Below are 22,111 nucleotides of genomic sequence, written 5' to 3'. Positions count from 1 at the left end.
AAAAGCGGCCGGGCGCGGTGGCTCACGCTTGTAATCCCAGCACTTTGGGAGGCCGAGGCGGGCGGATCACGAGGTCAGGAGATCGAGACCACGGTGAACCCCCGTCTCTACTAAAAATACAAAAAAATTAGCCGGGCGTGGTGGCGGGCGCCTGTAGTCCCAGCTACTCGGAGAGGCTGAGGCAGGAGAATGGCGTGAACCCGGGAGGCGGAGCTTGCAGTGAGCCGAGATTGCGCCACTGCACTCCAGCCTGGGAGACAGAGCAAGACTCCATCTCAAAAAAAAAAAAAAAAAAAAAAAAAGTCAAAAAGCGACAGGTATTAGCAAGAATGTGGAGCAAAGGGAATGCTTGTACGCTGTTGGTGTGAATGTAAATTAGTACAACATCTATGGAAAACAGTATAGAGATTTCTCAAAGAACTAAAAATTGTACTACCATTTGACCCAGCAATCTCACTACTGGGTGTCTACCTACAGGAAAAGAAATCATTGTATTAAAAAGATACCTGCACTTGTATACCTGCACTCATATGTTTATTACAACACTATTAACAATAGCAAAGATATGGAATCAACCTAAGTATCCATTAACCTAAGTATCCAGTATCCATCAACAGATGACTGTATAAAGAAAATGTGATATATATATATACATATATTTTATTCTTTTTTATGACTGAGTAGTATTCCATGGTGTATATGTGTGTGTGTGTGTGTGTGTATATTTATAAGTGAAACTACATATATATAAGTGAAACTACATATATATGTATACACACACACACACACACACACACACCATGGAATACTACTCAGTCACAAAAAAGAATAAAATCATGTCTTCTGCAGAATAATGGATGGAACTAGAGGCCATTAATCTTAAGTGAAATAACTCAGAAGCAGAAGTACCATATGTTCTCACTTATACGTGGGAATTAAATAATGTGTACACATGGACATAGTGTGGAATAATGGACACTGGAGACTCTAAAGGGTGGAAGGGGGGTGACTGATGATAAATTACTTAATTTGTACACTGTGCACTATTCAGGTGATGGTTACACTAAAAACCCAGACTTCACCACTATGCAATATATCCATGTAATAAAGCTGCTCCTGTACCCTCTAAATCTATTTTTAAAAATGAATGAAATATAATAAAGATGCTGGGAGGGCTCCATTCCTTCCACAGACTCTAAACTCTAGAGGAGAATCCATGTCTTTGCCTTTCTCAGCTTCTAGGGTCTGCCTACCTTCCTCAGCTTGCAGCCCCTTCCTTGCATCTCTCCAACCTCTTGCCTCCATAGTCACATCTTCTCTGACTCTCTGATTCCTCTTGCTTCCCTCTTATTGCACTGGGCCCACCCTAGATAATCCAGGATCATCTCATATGAAGATCACATGATCACAATTACAAAGTTTCTTTTGCCAAGTTAATGTGCCACTCATTCCATAAGTTCCAGGGATTAGGATGTGAACATCTTTGGGGGGTCCATTATTCAGCCTACCACACCCATAAAAAAACATAATAAATAATTATAAATTTTGATATTGTAATAATAAACTGGTAAATCAATAACACCTGAAATCTATTTTCTTCTATTCATAATTTCAATAATATCAGTTAATATCTACGGTTACAAACAACTAAAGGAACTAATAATTAAGCTCATTAAACATAGGACACTTATGAGGCTCTGATTTTGATAAATAAACAGAAGGATTACTTCTGCACCATCTTACATTTTTAAAGTGCTTTGCTATCAATATGATCATATTCACCATCTCATTTAATCTTCCATATAACTGGTGTACATAAGAGGTAAAAAGAAATGTAACTTTTTTAAAATTGCAAACGTGGTAAGTCACAGAGGCAGAAGATATTAGTCAGGTCTTTCAGCTTTAAATCACAACCTCTTTCTACTGTGATACCAGACAAATAGGGCCTATTTCTCAGGCTCCTTCATGTGGTCCATAGAACCCTGTCTAGGGCACAATCCATTTTGCTATATTTTGTTATATGGAGCTCTAAGATTTCAAAGGTCATAAAAAACAACTGTTAGACAGAAATAAAAGGGTTAAGATACGGAAAGAAAGTTTCAGATTACCAATAACAAAATTATTTTTCCTATCATAATTTTTAAAATAAGCATAATTTCATTTAGCTATATAATACATGGCTATGTCTTATTACTAAAATTGGTTTTAAAAATCTAAAAAGTACTTAATACTCTAAGAACAGACTAAAGTCACTGCCAATATAAAGCAAGCATATTTTACAAGGTAAATAAAAGAACTCAAAACTGATAGGCAAGCCACACAAATCTGCAGCATCATTCTATGTCGTTTACCTCGTGTTTGCAAGTTTGTGAGCTCCCTGTGCGTTCAATATTCAAGTGTTTGAAAAATAAGAGTTTTCTGGTTTTCCCCTATAACTTTATCTAAGAAGGTCTCCCCTTTTATTCTCTATCACGACATGCTATTCTTATCTTTATAGCACTTTTCTCCACTTACATATTAACATTTGATTTACTGCACCCACTTCATGTCTGTTTTGTGACTTTATTTTAAAAGACAATCCAACAACAAAGTATGTTAATGTTTTCAGTGATGGGCAAAGGTGAAGGGTTAGATAAGCTATAAGGTTGTGAGCAAAGTGTGGAAGGTCACCTATTGTGGTAGTTTAAAACTTACACTCTCCATTTGAATCCATCCGTTTATTCATTAGAAAATACAAAGTATTCCTATTTTCTGCCAAACAATGTTGCAGCCTCCAGGAAACAAATGAAATACCCAGTCCTTCCACTCAGAGAGCTCACAGGCCAGTGGGGGAACACAGATAAGTGAAACTAATTTCAGTGGAGTGGGTTCCTGTCATCTTCTAAACCGCTTGGCATGGCTTACAAGACCCTTCGTGATGTGAACTGTATCTATGCTTTCAATCCCTGGGATGCAATGAGAACACAGTGAAGGGGAAACTAACCAGACTAAAGGATCTGAGAATGCTTTGGCGGGGAAGAAGATACTCAAATAAGAAGGGAGGAAGAGGTCAGGAGCGATGCCTCATGTCTGTAATCCCAGCAATTTAGGAGGCCAATGTGGGAAGATCACTTGAGGCCAGAAGTTTGAGACCAGCCTGGACAATATCACAAGGCCCCATCTCTATAAAAACTTAAAAATTAGCCTGGCATGGTGGTGTATGCCTGGGAAAGCTGAAGCAGGAGGATCACCTGACCCCAGGAGATTGAGGCTGCAGTGAGCTATGATCACGCCACTGCACTCCAGCCCAGGCAAGAGTGAGACTTGTCTCAAAAAAAAAAAAAAAAAAAAAAAAATTGGGGCGGGGTTGTGGGTGGGAAGGCCAAGTAAGGCTTCCTGTGTATGTCTGTGGGGAAGAAGCCACAAGGAGGGAGAATGAGAAGGCATGGATACTGTAAGCCAAGGGATACATGAACACATTGAAGAAGAGAGATCCGGCAGGTGCTGGGTATTGTAAATAGTGTGATGTGACAACCATGGGCCGCAAATGGAAAATAAAATCAGAGGGGCAATTATGAGGAACCTTTTAACCACACTAAAGAGTACAGATTTGATCCTAAAAGTGACAGAGCACGGCTACTAAAGGGCTTTAAGCCGGGAAGAGACACAAACCAGATACTCATTTTAGGAAGATAACTGGCAGGGCAGCAGTGTAGATGGTCCACTTGGTGGTGGAAAGCCGTGATGGGAGACTCTTATTAAACGGCAGGAAAGGCATGGCAGGGCATGAGTTAGGGGTGCAGTGAGGCTGCTGTGCACAGGAGCACTCCATGAAGATTTCAGCAGCTGACAGAGATAAAAAAGGATTCCATAGATTTTTAGGAGGTAGAATTAACGGGACTTGCTAACTCATTGTGAGGAGTGACCATGAGGGAGGGTTTAGGTGACTCCATTATTCACGTTTGGAGTTGAAATCATTTCACAAGTCCAAAATCCTAAGATTTACCATTTACAGGCCAGGTATATCATCTCATTTCATCCACATAATTCAAAGAGTGACAAGCAGTCCTTTGCTGGGAGGACCCTAAGGCTTAGGAAGGTTTGCAACTTGTCCAAGGTCACGATGTGTAGGTAAGATTTGAAATTATATCTGCCTTCCTCCCTAGCCATCTACGAGAGAATGAAGGAATGGCAAAGAACTTACTGACATTATCCTGAAAGGACAGGCAGAAAAGACTGCACATGCTGCTCACTTTTTCTCCCCATGAGAACAATAATGAGGGCTGCTGCACAGTTGCATCTCAACCTTACACCTTACTGTGCATTTTTAAATGGTGAGCAAGAAAGGAAATGCAAAAGTGCTGGCTAATAATAATAATAGCAATAATGACTTCATTCACTAACATAGGCAAGTCTGTGTAAACCAGGCATCTTCCAAGAACAAAATATTTACAAGATATATATTAACACAGGGCATTGTTTTGGAACTATTACAACGCACATGGGAAATTGAGAAGTTTTTTCAGTATTAATTGTAATTACAGGGATCACAGTGACTTCAGAAATTATTTATGTAGGCTTTCACACACACTCCCATTGTAAATTAGCAGTATTAGTTAATGGACACATTAAATGTTTTACCATTCATTTAATATTTTCAGACTGTACCAGAGATTGGAACAATCCATTAGTCTCATTCCCTTGGCACAAACTCTTTTAGTTTATAACGGTAAATGGCTTTGTACAAGACACATATGTAATGGGAAATTTCAAAACAAAATAATTATCTTGTTTTGTATTGGTCACCACAAAACTAAAATATTTTTAAAACCTAAATTTTCCATTACACCATAATCATACTTAAGGAATGGAAAAGATATTTGAGTAGGCTAAAAACTTCAAAAGAACTATGAAAATGATACCAAAAAAGTACTTCAAGCCATTTTAATAGCGTTTAAAGCTGTTCTCTGAATTGACTGCAAGACATCACCAGGGTATCTCACATCACTTCAAATTCACAATGTCTGGACCTGAAGTCTTCTTTTCACAACCCCACTACCAACCTGCTTTTATTCCCATTTTCAACCCTTAATTAAAGGCATCATTTATATACCAATCCTCCCCAAATCAGTAACCCCACATTCACTTCCTCCTCTCCTTCTCCCCTCCCTTTGGCCACACAGCTCTCCAGTCCTTGTGCACAAAGTCTCTCATCTAGCCCTTCCTTCCTTCCCAGTGCAGGCAAGCTAATCTATGTCCTTATCCTGGTTTCCCTGAACATCCTGACAGGGTCTAAAGTGGTCTTCCTGCTGAATCCATCACTCCTATCAAATGCATTCCAGAAGGTGGGTCCCATGTAGCATTTTTTTAAATTCTGAATAGGCAATAAACATTTATGATACAAAATTCAAAATGTATTTAGAATGAAAAGCACATATCCCTCCTAAGCCTGCCCCCAGCTACTGACTTCCTTTACTGAAGGCAACTATTTATCTTCTTGTGTTTCTCTCCAGGGATATTCTATCCATATACAACAACTATATGCTCTTTTGAGGTTTAAATGCAGGCATGTGTGCACACACACAAACACACACAGAGTAACATCTTACAATTCACACTGTTTCCCAACTGGCTTTTCCCACTGAATAAAACTTGAAGTTTGGTATGTATTGTTACAGACAAAACTCATTCATCTTTTTTTGTTTGTTTGTTTTTTCTTTTTTTTTATTATTATACTTTAGGTTTTAGGGTACATGTGCACAATGTGCAGGTTTGTTACATATGTATCCATGTGCCATGTTGATTTTCTGCACCCATTAACTCGTCATTTAGCATTAGGTATATCTCCTAATACTGTCCCTCCCTCCTCCCCCAACCCCACAACAGTCCCCGGAGTGTGATGTTCCCCTTCCTGTGTCCATGAGTTCTCATTGTTCAATTCCCACCTATGAGTGAGAACATGCGGTGTTTGGTTTTTTGTCCTTGCAATAGTTTACTGAGAATGATGTTTTCCAGTTTCATCCATGTCCCTACAAAGGACATGAACTCATCATTTTTTATGGCTGCATAGTATTCCATGGTGTATATGTGCCACATTTTCTTAATCCAGTCTATCGTTGTTGGACATTTGGGTTGGTTCCAACTCTTTGCTATTGTGAATAGTGCTGCAATAAACAAACGTGTGCATGTGTCTTTATAGCAGCATGATTTATAGTCCTTTGGGTATATACCCAGTAATGGGATGGCTGGGTCAAATGGTATTTCTAGTTCTAGATCCCTGAGGAATTGCCACACTGACTTCCACAATGGTTGAACTAGTTTACAGTCCCACCAACAGTGTAAAAGTGTTCCTATTTCTCCACATCCTCTCCAGCACCTGTTGTTTCCTGATTTTTTAATGATGGCCATTCTAACAGGTGTGAGATGGTATCTCACTGTGGTTTTGATCTGCATTTCTCTGATGGCCAGTGATGATGAGCATTTCTTCATGTGTTTTTTGGCTGCATAAATGTCTTCTTTTGAGAAGTGTCTGTTCATGTCCTTTGCCCACTTTTTGATGGGGTTGTTTTTTTCTTGTAAATTTCTTTGAGTTCATTGTAGATTCTGGATATTAGCCCTTTGTCAGATGAGTAGGTTGCAAAAATTTTCTCCCATTCTGTAGGTTGCCTGTTCACTCTGATGGTAGTTTCTTTTGCTGTGCAGAAGCTCTTTAGTTTAATTAGATCCCATTTGTCAATTTTGGCTTTTGTTGCCATTGCTTTTGGTGTTTTAGACATGAAGTCCTTGCCCACGCCTATGTCCTGAATGGTATTGCCTAGGTTTGCTTGTAGGATTTTAATGGTTTTAGGTCTAACATTTAAGTCTTTAATCCATCTTGAATTAATTTTTGTATAAGGTGTAAGGAAGTGATCCAGTTTCAGCTTTCTACATATGGCTAGCCAGTTTTCCCAGCACCATTTATTAAATAGGGAATCCTTTCCCCATTTCTTATTTTTGTCAGGTTTGTCAAAGATCAGATAGTTGTAGATATGCGGCATCATTTCTGAGGGCTCTGTTCTGTTCCATTGATCTATGTCTCTGATGTGGTACCAGTACCATGCTGTTTTGGTTACTGTAGCCTTGTAGTATAGTTTAAAGTCAGGTAGCGTGATGCCTCCAGCTTTGTTCTTTTGGCTTAGGATTGACTTGGCGATGCGGGCTCTTTTTTGGAAGAATATTCCATGCTCATGAGTTGGAAGAATCAATATCGTGAAAATGGCCATACTGCCCAAGGTAATTTATAGATACAATGCCATCCCCATCAAGCTACCAATGACTTTCTTCACAGAATTGGAAAAAACTACTTTAAAGTTCATATGGATCATTCATCTTTTTAATGGCTGCATAACATTCCATTGCATGATATATTTCACAATCTACTCCAACCGGTCTCTAACTTGCGCATTTGGGTTGTTTCCAGTCTTTTGCTATTACAATGTGTAATCATATCCTTCTATACATGTCTTTGTACACATAAATGGCACACTTCACTATGCCTGCTAATTCCAGATAATGATAGTTGTGAAGGCACTGATGAATCTAAAGACTTGAAAACCTTTCTTTACACTCTGTCCTGTAAAGTGTGTATCCTGATATTGTGTTAAACTTCAGGCTAAAGCCTTTTAGAAGTTTATCTACAGTCATTTTGAGGATAGTCACGTCTGTCCTTGCTGGTGGACACGATTGTACATTTTCCTAAAAAGGCACATGCAACCTAAAATGTATTCAGATGAATACTTTACCTGTACAAAAAAAAAAAAAAAAAAAAGCCTCCCCAAAATCTGAACTCTTACAAAGGCTCCAAAGGGAAGATTAACTGCTTTGTACTGACAGCTTTTCTCACATTATGGTTCTAACAAATGGGGCAGCTCTAATAATACTGTTGAGTAACTGGGAAAAATTAGTTATTGTTAGCACCCTTTATTGATGGAATTCTGAAAAATAAAATGACCAAAATTTGTGCAGAAAACAGACCACAAAGGCCAAACACTCAGCCCACTGCTCTTACAAACATGAGATCTATTAACACGGAATGCTGCGACTCTTGCCACTTGAAATATTAGGCCTATGTGGCTGCTGGTTACTCCCCCAGTAGCTAACTACTGTCAGGCATTTCATACTAAATAGTGTTGTGCTAGATTATCACAAAGCATTAATGAAGTATGTCAAAGCATCCGCTACCAACAAGAAATCGTACCAACTGATTCCAACAAACTACATCACTGGGCATCGCCTGGTGTTTGGATCAATGGGAGACATCGTTGAGTCTTGCTGGAAGGGGCCTTACCAAGTCCTGATGTCAAGGGCCAGGGTTGTTGTGTAGCCACACCTTCGAAGATGTCAGCTCTCTTTAATAGTTTCTTACTACTAATCTGCTTATCTCCAAGATGTAAAGACTAACTTCTGCCTTGAGTTCCATCTCAGTGGGAGCAGCTTACCAGAAGGTTCCGAGAGTATCCTGACAGCTGGCCAACCCTCCACCCCAACCCTGAGTTCCAGGATTGTCCCAAAGACCTTAGATGTGCTACCAGCAAGTCTCAACCTGTGGCAACCAACAAAATAAACAACTAAAAAATAAAATCTCCAACTAGATAACACTCAACCTACCTGTTGTCAACAGGAAGATCTTGCTTCTGACTTCCCTTGTCTGTTGCTGACTAGATTGTCATTTGTCTCTCATAAGTACAAACCTACCTTTGCCTTCATACACTGAGATTTGGGCTCAGCGAAGCTTAAACTGGATCCAGAGACCACAAAAATGTGTAAGGCAGAAACCAGTAAATAGAAAATCTCTTTTTGCCAGAAACTAATTTCATGATTTTCTTGTTGGAAATTAAATACTTACGTAAGACTAAAATGCAAAGGGGAATCAAATTTGCTAATCCTGTCTCATCCATTAAAGACAATCAACCTAGTGACCGCAAGAATCAATGCCATGGCACAAGCACTTTAATCACTGCTAGCTGGTACACTGTTCTAGGTGAGCTTTCTTCTCACTTGAAGGTAATAAGGATTCACTAGGAATGGCCAGACTAGACTAAATCCTATTTAAAGGGGTGGGCTTTTACTTGGTTACTGTGATTCTACTGTCTAATGGAACCAAAATCTGTGAGGTGTAACAATGTGTTCATATTTTTAAAGCATTTCATACAGGATGTAAAGCCCAATTCTGGAGTTGTCAATAAGACCGGGTGTGATGGACATGGAACCCCTTTCTTTTTTTTTTTTATTTTTTGAGACACAGTCTCACTCTGTCACCCAAGCAAGAGTGCAGTGGCACGATCTCAGCTCAATGCAATCTCTCCCTCCAGGATTCAAGCAATTCTACTGTCTCTGCCTGCTGAGTAGCTGGAATTACAGGCACGTGCCACCATGCCCTACCCATTTTTGTATTTTTAGTAGAGACGGGGTTTCACCATGTTGGCTAGGCTGGTCTCTGACTCCAGGCCTCAGGTGATCCACCCACCTTGGCCTCCCAATGTGCTAGGATTACGGGCATGAGCCACCGGGTCTGGCCCATTGAACCCCTTAGCTTCACCCTAAGATTTTCGTGCACATCACTGGGGGCCTCTTCAGGGTGATTCAGGACTTCACCAGGCTTGGGTTGTTCATGAGGCATAGGGTTGCAAACATCTCTGGGAATTTCCGGAGAGTTTGAGCACCATGCCTCCCTACCATATCTTATTCCTTAACAGGTATAGTTAAGAAACTATAGTTAACACCAAAGATTCTGGCTTTCAAGGAGGTTATGGAACATAAAAAAATCTTAGCAAACAGAACTCCATCATGCTAGCCAGGACAGAACTGTCAAGATATTAAAACTCTTCAGAGCTCTGCTGTTTCAATGAGATGGTTACTGTGTATCAGACTCTCTTTTGCTAATATCCAGATATTTATAGTGGGAATTTAAAAAAAAATTTTACTGCCAGTAGCTTATTTTCCCGTATTGGGCCCCTATTCCAGGTACTTACATGAGACAAGCCATTGTCTTTTACAGAGTTTGAGGCTTTAGTCTGCACCACAAAAAGGGACCAGAAGTGAGAGTCAATCTAAATGAGTACAGGACTAAAGAGGCTTCAACGAAACACTTCAGCCACATCAAGACCACAGTGAAGTCTAGGTAAATTCCACAGCCCTTCTTCAAAAACTACATCAGTATATCAGTCAGGCGGGCAAAAGAAGAATAAACCTTTCATAGCAGTCTGCATAGCTTAGAATCCTCTGTATAATAGGGCGGTTGGTGGAATTTGGGCTGCTGGTCCAAAACTTGACCCACCCTTGCCTGTTTTCATGCAGTAACTCTCAGAAGAGACAGGTTTTAGAAATTTACTTCCACACAGCTACAGGCTGTGTCTCCAGGATCATGGTGACAATGACAGTATCAGATTGGGACCATCTATTTGGAGTCTGTAAAAGGCCTTGTATAGGAACACATAAGTGAACTGCAGATTTATAACCAGCCCCAAGACCAGGAGGCGGCGCAGCACATGGCCATGCACTGGGAGCTACAACATGGCACATAAACTGGGAAGGTCAGTCCTCCATGATACAAGGTTATAACCGGCCAAGGGTTTCATGTGACAGCAGTCTGCCACTGGCAATCCACAAGGTGCCAAAGGCTAAAGGCTACCTAGGAAACCAGCTTCATAAAACACAGATATTCAAACTCAGGGATAAAAAGTTCTACACAGTGGCCAGGGTTTGGCCTCAGAAATACTGGGAGGGGGGCACGTTTGTGGAGAAGAGCAGATGAACTAGTCTCACAGAAGTTTGTTTATGGAATCCTGAATGGTCTGGGCCTCAAGTTCTAAGAAGATTGTAATTCCGCCCCTCCCCGTGCCCCCCCCCAACTCTTTCCTATAACTTGGGCCCCTGTGATGGCACAGTTTCCAGTCTCAGTTGGGAGGTGAATTCCTTGTTTTTGGTATCCAAATAATCCTTTTCACAAGGCCACATACTTTAAAGACAGGGACCTATCCCTGAAGGCAGGCAGCACAGCCTTTAAATTTGTTTAAATTCAAGTAAAAACTTTTAAAAAATTTGGTACTCAGTGGCCAACTTTTTTAATTTAGCACTTTATACCCAGAATCTAGCACAAATGTCTGCTATATATAATGAACTCTCGATAAATATTTGTTAAGTAAATGAATGAATGAATTCTAAGGGCAGTCCTGGAAGTGGACAGATAGATGGGCAGTGGGCTGCTGTGCAACAGAACAGGACAGAAAAAGTACTGGAGGCAGCAGGTTGAAGGTTACTGAGCAGGAGCACTATATTTTCCCTGAGTCATAGATCTTCAGTAAGGGCAAGGGGAACATGGTAACACCAGGCACGGCAAATGATCATGACACCCTGACTGAACGTCCGACACAGCTCTTTCGATGACAAGTGCCCTCTCCCAACCTATTGATAGTGTCTATTAACCACCTCGGACCCTTTGATGAAACTGATCTATGTCCTGGGACTCCCCAGTCTGATTTTGCAAGCAAGCCCTAGGTTCCCAGAGCTCCAGAGTTGGGAGAAGAACCGAGGCCATGCTCACTGGGTCTTGCCTTACTTTAGAACGCCCACTTGAAAGATTTCTGGAAGGCTACTAGTGAAGGGGGAGACACAGGTTCTGTTCTTCTTCCACACCTTATCTTCACCCCAAGATTTTCGTCTAGCTACAAAAGGACCAATGGTTTCTTACCGCCTAGGACTTTGGTGTGAGGAAGCCCATAATAACCTTAAGAGCTATTTCTCTGGGTTAGTCTTGGAAAAGATGCTATATCACTAAATAAAAAGATAAATCTGAAACACCCACAGAAACAAAGATAAGATATTTCATTTCTAAAAGCCCCGAATTTCTAAGATATAGAAAAAGGAATATGAATTTTAAACTTAACATAAATTATCAGCTTTCAGAGTATAAAGTCATCTAAATTGTACTTAAATTAGTTTTAAAAGGCAAAAAACACAACCACCTAAATTGCATTAATATGGCATCATTTTAGAGTGCTATAAAATATTTAACTAATATAAATGTTAAAATATGAGGTTCGCTGCTATCAGTCATCTAATAATTATGTAAGCAAAGGTGGGACCACTGCAATGATTAATGAAAGGCAAGAAGCACGTTTATAAACATGGTATAAAATAGTCTTAAGTCATTACATAAATATTTCAATAAGGGTGCAAGAATTTATGGGTATAATATATATAAACCAATATCATAGGGAGGGGTTAGAAAACTGTTCTCTTAGCCAAAACATGACCTAATACTTTTGGTCCAAAAAAACCCACTACAGTTTACAAATGTCACTAATTCATTCATCCAACAAGGACATATCCCTTCATTTACTCAACAAATATTTATCAGCTTTCCCTCTGTGCCAGGCACTGTGTTAGCCTTGAGGATTCAGTGGTAAAGAAGACATAGTCTTTGCATCTGCAAGGAAATTTCAGTTTCCACCATCTCTCCTCACCCCCTCTCACATGCACACACTGTGCAAAGATCTCCCCAACTGCATTCTAGAAAGATGGTCATTTAGCTCTTGCTGTGTGGTATAATGAGCCTCCATGTGTAAAGTGTCTAGCATAGTGCCCAGCAGTCTCTAAATCCACTCTTCTTTGCCTATTCCCAACAAACATCAAGAGCTGAGAGCCCTGAATTCCATATTAGCTGTGCCCTGCTATTAGCCATCTAACCTTGAGAAATTCATTTCAGCACTTGAAGCTGAGTCTGCTCTGAGAACTCTCTTCTTGAAGGCCCCTTTCAGCTCACAGGGAATGAGATGACTGAAGATTTCTAATAATGGGAAGAGCTATTACCTCACAAGGGGCCTGTTCTATCAGATGACTCAAGTTAGAAAGTTCTCTGTTATACTGAGCTTGAATTATTCCTCCACAAATTGAACCGCGGGTCCTGCACACTGCAGTAACACAAAACCTGTCTACAGCCTCTCCTATAGGATAACGCCTCAACTATTAAAAATACATCTGTCACATTTTTCCAAATTTTTAAAATAAAGAGTGCCCTTAAATGCCAATCAATCCCAGGATTCCCAGACCTTTTTTATAATATTGGTTACCATCCTCTGTGAGCTCTTTAGTCAACATTTCTCTTTAAAGTACAGTGCCAAAATACAATGAAATATTCTAAATTTGTAGTCTGACCAGCAAGTGCTTGCTGTTCATCTGGTGATGCAGCATAAAATTCTGCTTGACTTGTAGAAAAAACAACTGAACATGTAAAAACCAGTTAGAGGAATACTATCTAAACCACATTTATTTAAAACTCCACAATAAAGACGCAGCATAGCAAAGTCATGAAGATACAAACTGAGGCCAGATGATGTGGACAGGTTCAGATTCTAGTCATTATATTATTAGATGTTAGCCTCCCTGTTTCAGATTCTTCATCTATCAAATGGGAATCACAATAATTCTTACACTCTAGGATTCATATAAAGAATTGAATGAGTTATCAGACATAAAGCATTCAGAACAAATATAATAGTTACAACAAATATCAAATAAGGTAGGCAACTTACTTGTCAGTGATTATTCAGGTGATAATCTAAATACTTTTTGTGTGTGTGCATTCACAAGTGATATGAAAAGAAAGTAGCTTTTAGTTATTTCCTTTGTAAGTAAATATTGATAGATTAATGGAGAAAAATAAACTGACAGCTTTTTAAGTTCAAAGGATGTGATCTCCCTCTAAGAGAGAGATGAAGTAAACTATATTAACTGAGAGGAAGCTAAGGGAAAAGCAGAATAAATAGAAAGGAAACATTAAAGGAATTCTTAAGAACATTTTGTTCTGTACCACTAAAACCCATCCTGCTCATTTCAATTATATTATGAATGCATAATTTCTGATATTTGATGTGCCATAAGAATATGTTCTCATGTTTATTGGTGTCTTTTTATGTAGACCTTTTAAACCCTCGTAGAAATAATCATAATCTACTGCTAATAAACTTCAGTCACATCTGCTGTGGCAAGTGACCCCTGAACTAAAATCCCTTTTTGTTCCAGTGATCATTTAGTTCTAAATATAAGTGTTACCAGAGGGTGCCTGTGTTTCATCAACCGAGTAAGCCCGTGTGGGTGTGCAGTACCCATGAAATTTCACACACACCTGCAGGCTGCCCCCTGAAAATGTTACGGGTGGTTAAATAAACGAAATAAATTACCTATGTATTTCTTTCTACTTCAAACAAACAAATAAAAAACCATGCTACTTTCTCTAGCAAACTTCCATAAGAAGTTTTAACAATACCAGTACAATAATTTCTTTAAAATTATGACTCATTTAAGATTTAGCCTAATCTTCATTAAAATTTAAAGAAAACAGTCATTTGAACAGCATGCTTTGAAAGCTTAACATATACCATGTGATGTGATGACTTTTATATCATTAAATGGCTCTTCTTTTGCAAATAACATTTACCTAACAAGGTCAGATTATAATTTCATTTATTATTCCCAGTCATAGTTATTAATATGAGATAAAAGTGGAAATAAATCTTTGCTATATCTCTGAAAGATAAGCAGCATGGAATGTCTTCTCAAGATAAAGTTCATCCACATTCTTCTTCCAAATTCCCAAACTTTTAGGAACTGGCAACATACTGCTACTTGGAAATAGGGAGATGATAAACTCGGGAAAATAACTGCCACTTTTATTAAACTGCAGGTATTGTGGTGTATTATCACATTTAATTTAATCCTTATAATCCTATGAGGCAGGTACTCTTGTTATTCTCAATGACTGGTGAGGAAACTGGGATTTAGAAAGGTTAACCAATCTGTCCAAGGTCACATAACTGGATGTAGCCAAGTCAGGACCCAAACCCAGGCTGTTTGACTTTCATGGTCTAAGCTCCTATTCTCTACAAATTGGATAAATAAAAAAAAAAATCTGGGGATAGACATATCCTGATTAGTGAGAAAAGAGGGCAGTGTTTGAGGAAGAAAGAGAACAGCAGAGGCAGAGACTACTCAGATAGAAAGGACTCTGTCTGATTGGAAAGAGCCTTGGATTAAACATCAGGAGGTCTGAGAGCCCTTTCCCAGGGTGGCACCAGTGTGACCAAAAGGAGATCAATTCTCTCTAGCCTCATCTGGGAGGAATACATTCACATACAGCATAGGGCTATGTTAAAGATAAAAATGAAACTTCCAAAACACCATGCAGATAGCAATCAAATTTTTAAATGAATTTTTTTAAATGCACAACAAAAAAGAACACTTTATTGATTTAACAATCATAGAAAATGCCATAGTAGAACTTAAACTACAAATAAATTATTATTTTTTCTTTTTCTCTCTGTTTTTTTTTTTTTTTTTTTTTTTTTGAGACCGTGTCTTTCTCTGTCGCCCAGACTGGATACAGTGGTGCAATCTTGGCTCACTGCAACCTCTGCTCAAGAGATCCTCCCACCTCAGCCTCCCGAGTAGCTTTGACTACAGGCATGCACCACGATGCTCAGTTAATTTTTTCATTTTTTATAGAGATGGGGTTTCGCCATGTTGCCCAGGCTGGTCTTGAACTCTTGGGCTCAAGTGATTCTCCCACCTCGGCCTCCCAAAGTGTTGGGATTACAGGCATGAGCCACCATGCCTGGCTTGAACTACAAATATATTAATAAACATTAACCTAAATCCTGTCAGAAACTGTCCTTTTCCATTCCCTGATCACATCACTGTCACCTAAAATCACAAAAAAAACTTTCATTGTTAGTAAGTTTTATTATGGCAGAAGACACTTGTGAAATCATAAACTCAAACTATGGCTAAAATTAGCTCAATTGGAGTCAATACAAGTATATATATACATTTGTCATACCTATTTCTTTCTTTTTTTTGAGACAGAGTCTTGCCCTGTTGCCCAGGCTGGAGTGCAGTGGCACGATCTTGGCTCACTGCAACCTCCACTTCCCAGGTTCAAGCAATTCTCCTGCCTCAGCCTCCCAAGTAGCTGGGACTACTGGCATGCACCAATACGTCCAGCTAATTTTTGTATATTTAGTAGACAAGGGGGGTTCGCCTAGCCTCAAGCAATCCACCTGCCTGGGCCTCCCAAAGTGCTGGAATTACAGGCATGAGCCACCACGCCCAGCAAATTTTTGTATTTAGTAGAGACAGGGTTTCACCATTTTGGCCAGGCTGGTTTCAAACTCCTGACCTTAAGTGACCCGCCCACCTCAGCCTCCCAAAGTGTAGGGATTACAGACATGAGCCACCCTGCGCAACCCACATCTATTTATTTATATTGTAAGACCTGGAGCAGAAGAATCTAGCAATACTGTGTGGCCTATAAAAACTGAGATAAATGGGCATTTTTTTTAAGCCACTAAGTTTGTGGTTGGTTGTTATACAGCAATAGAAAACTAATAGAATACCTGAGGCAATTTAGATAACTAAAAAAACAAAGTTATCAACTCCAGAGATGGGAGTGAGAGACCGCACAAGAAAGGAAGAGTTATCATACTGTGCGTAGGTTTTAAATCATGACCCAAATCCTTTGACAGGACTGTCGTAATGTCTGTGGCCCCCCTCGAAGCCTGGCCGGCCTTAGTGACTCATTCATACCAATTGAATACCAACTGAACGTCATGGAAATGACACTGAGGAACTTCCTAGGCTAGGTCAGTCACTGCCCCCATCTCTAGAACCCATTTTACCAGAGAGTTCAGCACTGGGTTTTCAGGCAAAGCACAGGTTTTCCATTTTCCATTTACCATTTATGTAGTTTCCATCTACTATTGTACTTTGTCAATATATTACCCTTAGAAACTTCAGCAAGAGGAGGGATGGCTGAAATGAAGTAGAATTTGGCCATTCCTGGATCCTCCAGCCATAATACATCAAACTACACCATTAGCCTCTGACACAAACCAGCCACAATAACAGCATCAGTAGCAGTCACAATAACTGAGGAAGGTAAGATATTTAAATATTTAAAGAGAGGAAGGTTTGTTAATTACTGGTTGAAAACATGTCTCTTGCTCCATTTTATACCCTGGAAAGTTCTACCAAATTCATTTGCTCTAAAACCCTAAGCAATCTGCCTAACTTTTTAGTCCCTACATTTGTTTTTGTTTCTTTGTTCTTTTACTTTGTTTTGTTTTGTTTTGTTTTAGAGACAGGGAATCACTTTGTTGTCCAGGCTGGAGAGCAGTGGTGCAATCATAGCTCACTGCAACCTCAAACTCCAGAGCTCAAGCGATCCTCCCATCTCAGCCTCCAGAATAGCTGGCACTACAGGCACGCACCACTACACCTGGCTAATTTTTGTGTATTTTTTTGTAGAGAAGAGGGATCTCACTATGTTCCCCAGGCTGGTCTCAAACTCCTGGCTTCATGAAAGCCTACCACCAGCCTCCCAAAATGCTGGCATTATAGGCGTGAGCCACTGTGCCCAACCAGTCCCTGTACTTCTAGTTCAATAAACTAAAAAAATAGTATTTGGTTGAATGAAGAAATTTCTTGAAAATATTTCAACAAAAAGTCTTCTCATGCCTAAAATAGACTTTCATCTTATTAGTTAAAATCAACAAATACTTATGGATAAGGCACCATGAGACAAAAAGGTATGACAGAGTCCCCATCCTCAAGAAGGTTATAATAAAAATAAATAGTAAAAAAAAAAATTTTTTTTTTTTTTTTTTTGAGAAAAAGTCTTGCTCTGTCACCCAGGCTGGAGTGCAGTGGCGCAATCTTGACTCACTGCAACCTCCACCTCCCGGGTTCAAGCAATTCTCCTGCCTCAGCCACCCAAGTAGCTGGGACTACAGGCACGTGCCACCATGCCCGACTAATTTTTTGTATTTTTTTTAGTAGAGACAGGGTTTCACCATGTTAGCCAGGATGGTCTCGATCTCCTGACCTCATGATCTGCCCGCCTCAGCCTCCCAAAGTGCTGGGATTACAGGCATGAGCCATCACGCCTGGCCAAAAGAAAATTTTTTTTAGACAGGGTCTCACTCTGTTGCCCAGGCTGGGATCATAGCTTACTAGAGCCTCGAACTGCTCAAGCAATCAGCCTCCTGAGTGGCTGGGACTATGGGTACATGCCACCATACCCAGCTAATTTTTGTATTTGTTGTAGAGATGGGAATCTATGTTCCCCAGGCTGGTCTCAAACTCCTGGCCTCAAGTAATCCTCCTGCCTCAGCCTCTCAAAGTGTTGGGATTACAGGTGTGAGCCACTGTGCCTGGTCAAAAATAAATATTTAACTAAGTATAAGGCAGCATATGCTAAATTCTGTAAGAAAGACACTACAGGAGAGATCACATGCCCAGTTGAAGGGCCAAGAAAGACCTGTATAAGGATTTGAATAATTTCCTACTCCAAAACCCCAGACCTTGTCTTCACCTGAAATTAATGCATGCTTCAAATCTTAAATTCTGAAACCCTCTTTCAGATTAAACTCTTAAAGGATACAAAATTCTAGCTAAATAGGAAGAATAATTTTTAGTGTTCTATAGCACCGTAGGATGACTATAGTTAACAATAATATATTATATAGCTTCAAATAGCCACAGGAGAATATTGAATGTGTGCAACACAAAGAAATGGTTGATGTTTGAGATGATGGATATCCTAATTACCTTGATCTGATCACTGTACATTGCATATATCGAAACATCACTATGTATCCTATAAATATGTACAATCATTATATGTCATTAAAAAAATAAAAAGCATTAAAAAACAAATAAATGTTGATTGGGGGGAAAACTTATTCACCCTCCATGAGGCTCCAGCAGAGAGAGGATTATTCTTCACTGCCCAGGGAAAAGCAAGTGGCTAATCCTACTAATAGGACAGGTGAAGTTCTTTCTACCTCACCCTACCCCACCTTCAAGTGCAAGAAAGAAGGAATAAGCAAGGTTTTGGCCTTAGCTCTCCAACAATTCATCAGAAGCTCTGTATTTAGTGGTTGTTGGATCCTGTTCAGCCAAAGCTGTCCCCTACCTCTTTGTATTGTAGTCTCAAAAACTGAGAAGAGCAGGGAGATGGATGAGTTATCAATCCCTCAAATATCTAGCAATCTCTCCCTTTCTCTTTCTGTCCAACATGCCCTATAAACCACCAACCCTGGATCAATTCATTTGTTTCTTCTCTACTCCCACTTAAAGAAAATGTTATAAGCAGAGGGAGTAGCGACATTACTAAACTTGATCTCCAATCTTTGGTAGACACCACTCACTACTTAGTAATCATCTATAGGTCCCTGTTCAGTTTCGATTATCTTTTTCTACAGAAGCCACTATTAACCATCCTCAACTTTCACTCACAGCAGATAACCTTATCCTTCAATTTCAATGAGAAAACAGTATTTGGTTTTAAAATATATAAACTTCCTGGCCACACCTGCCTCTGTAAGCTTTCTGTCTCCCGTTCAACGCTGATCTCTTAACCTGCGCTCTGATTCCTACACCCGTCAGCTTACTCAGCAATCATGCTTCATCGGTCATTCCCTCTCTCTCCTGAGTCTTCAACTTTCGTTTCTAACTATTCCTCCTCTCTTCATATAAATGCATTCAAAATCATTTTTAAAACCCAACAAACGAACAACAACAAAACTAAAATTCTCTTCTGGCCGAAACATTTTACTAGCTATCTCTGTTCTCCTTTTAACAGCCAAGCTTTTAGAAAACAGTTACCTACCTTGTCTCTGCCCGCCTTTCACTTTGCATTCACAGTACAGCTTAATGCCTGCCCCTAGCCTGCCCCACACTGAAACTACTCACATCAATGGGACCAAATGACCTCCAAGTTAACAAATTGAACTATCATTTTTCAATTCTTCTTTGACTTGACCTCTCTACAGTATAGGACGTGTCAAAGCATGTCTTAAAACTCTCTTCTGCTTGGTTTTTTATAACATCACTGACTCCTGATTCTCCTTTACTTAAGAATCCTATCAGTCTTTATTGGTTAAACCTTGAATTTTAACATTTTCCCAGGACTCCATTCTTGGCTTTCCTCTTCTCAAACTAAACTCTCCCTGGGGATCAGGGGAGATGGGGAGGAATATTTACACTATGAATTATCCCACATGCCCATAAATCAATAAGGCAACATCTGAATTCATTTGTGTCCTCTCTTCCCCCAATCCCTACCAGTGCTCACCTCTATCACGGCACTGCTGTACACCTGTTTAGCAGTCTGTCTCCCCTGCCCTGGCATGCCTAGGGGATGGACACTGCACGCTGCTGTCAGGAGTGGCAGCTTTCCAGGGAGGACTGGGAGTGTGGATGGGAGTGACAACACAGCAAGAACAATGCACCTTTGAAGACCTAGGGAGTATGTAGTTTTAAAAAGTAGCCCACATGAAATTGGGCTGAACGACGTCAGGAATATCTTGAGGGAAATTATATACATACACATTCACCTCTGAATTTCTTGTGCTTAACACATGGTGAGAACTCAATCCATACTTTGTGAATGAAAGAAGCTGGAAAAAAATGGGTTATCTGAAATAAGCTTTGAAGAATTGGTAGGATTCCCACAGTGATAGATGGGGGAGGAATCACTGAAGTCAGAGGGAACAGAAAAAGCACAGGCATGGGTAGAATTGCTGCACTGGTGGGACAGAGAAGGACAAATTAATTGTCTGGTAATACTAGAATGCTGAGACATGATCTTACAAGATCTGAAGACTGAGTTGGGGATGCCATTTGCAGGCAATGTGGAACCAGTGAGGTCTTTTTAAGCAATGTGATCTGTGATCAGAAAAGAAGAAACTGGAACAGAGCTGCCGAATGAATTACCTAAGTGAGAAGTGAAGCCCTGAACTACAGCAACTGCCTGAACGATGGCAACTGGGGTGAAATGGAGTGAAAGTAGGCTACATGGAGAAAATATTATTTTTAAGACTGAAGGTAAATAAACTTTTTAAATATTCAAGAACAATGGAATTAATTGAAGTATTAATTTAAAGGAGGTGAAAAACTTAAAGCACTAAAATTAAAAGGGAAAAATTATAAAATTTTTAAAAAGTATATTTAACCTCAGGTTAACTGAGTCATAACTGGTACTGGGTGTTAGAAGATACAGTGTATTTAAAGTTGATAGTGTTGGTAGGAACTCCAACATGCATAAGTTAGCAACAGTTTGTAATTGAACAGAGCATTCTGTACACGCTTAAGAAAGGTCATTCTATAACTTTTGAGAAGGGAGTTAGCAGAATAAAACCATACCGTGAAGCTGTTGTTAGCATTTTTCGTGCTTGCTTCAGCTACACTAGCATCTGAGAGGTCAACTTCATCAAATATCAGAGACTGTTAATGAAAAAAACATATAAAGACATTAGAAGAAAACCTAACTCAATGCTCTTCAATACATTTTTTCAATACAGGAATTAGGAATAGAAAATGGGGGAAAAAAAGTTAAGTTGGTGGTACTCTCTGCAATTTCTTCCTAGAAAGGAAAAATAAAAGCATTAAGTACAACTAATCCATAAATCCCCAACTGAAAAGGACTTTAGAGACGCCCTGGGAACACTGTTTCAACGCAAATGTTCTGTGCTCTCTGGAAGCATAACAGCTACCACTTACGGGGAACCTGCTGAGTGTGTGGCATACACATGCACAATGCAATCTCTCTGAAGCTTGTAACAGCTCTGCCAGGGAGGCAGAGGCAATATCATTCTTTCCAGGTTTGCAAGGTGAGAGCTGAGAACTAGTCCTGGCTTAGCTCACAACAAGTAACTGAACCTTCTGAACCTTATTTTCCTCATCTATAACTATGCATTCAAATGAGGTAATGAATTTGCTTTGCAAGTAGCAGATGACCTTTTTTGTATGCTCTTAACATCCAAGGTAGCAAGTAGGAAATCCTAGTCAATAAATGTAAGCTTCCCACTTCTAGTCACTCATTGTTCATGCTCATTCAGTGTTCTTCCAGCAAGGCAGGCATAACGGTGCACCGCGACAACTGCAGAAACTAGAACTTGAAGTAGTTGACAGCTAGACTTGAAACTGAAGTAGACTGTAGAACTAGTCTACTTCAGTTCAACCAATGTGACTGTAAGACTTGTTCGTTGACTGGAAGGAACCTATAGTCTAGCACAGGAGATTAAATAGACACAAT

At 39.7% G+C, this 22,111-nt stretch overlaps 1 protein-coding gene across 5 annotated transcripts in view; it reads right to left on the bottom strand.

The window, feature by feature from the left end:
• DGKH (diacylglycerol kinase eta) overlaps positions 1 to 22,111 on the bottom strand; it is a 202,477-nt gene that overhangs the window by 91,286 nt on the left and 89,080 nt on the right. For all 5 annotated transcript variants that reach the window (XM_055245347.2, XM_063619041.1, XM_063619042.1 and 2 more), the window contains exon 4: positions 21,220 to 21,300. In XM_055245347.2, the coding sequence (XP_055101322.1) occupies positions 21,220 to 21,300 (81 nt within the window). The remainder of the gene's footprint in view (positions 1 to 21,219; positions 21,301 to 22,111) is intronic.

Source organism: Symphalangus syndactylus, chromosome 15 (assembly GCF_028878055.3).
Source record: "Symphalangus syndactylus isolate Jambi chromosome 15, NHGRI_mSymSyn1-v2.1_pri, whole genome shotgun sequence".
Taxonomy (NCBI): Eukaryota; Metazoa; Chordata; class Mammalia; order Primates; family Hylobatidae; genus Symphalangus; species Symphalangus syndactylus.
The sequence above is the reverse complement of the archived record's forward strand: the minus strand, read 5'-3'. Positions and strand labels throughout refer to the sequence as shown.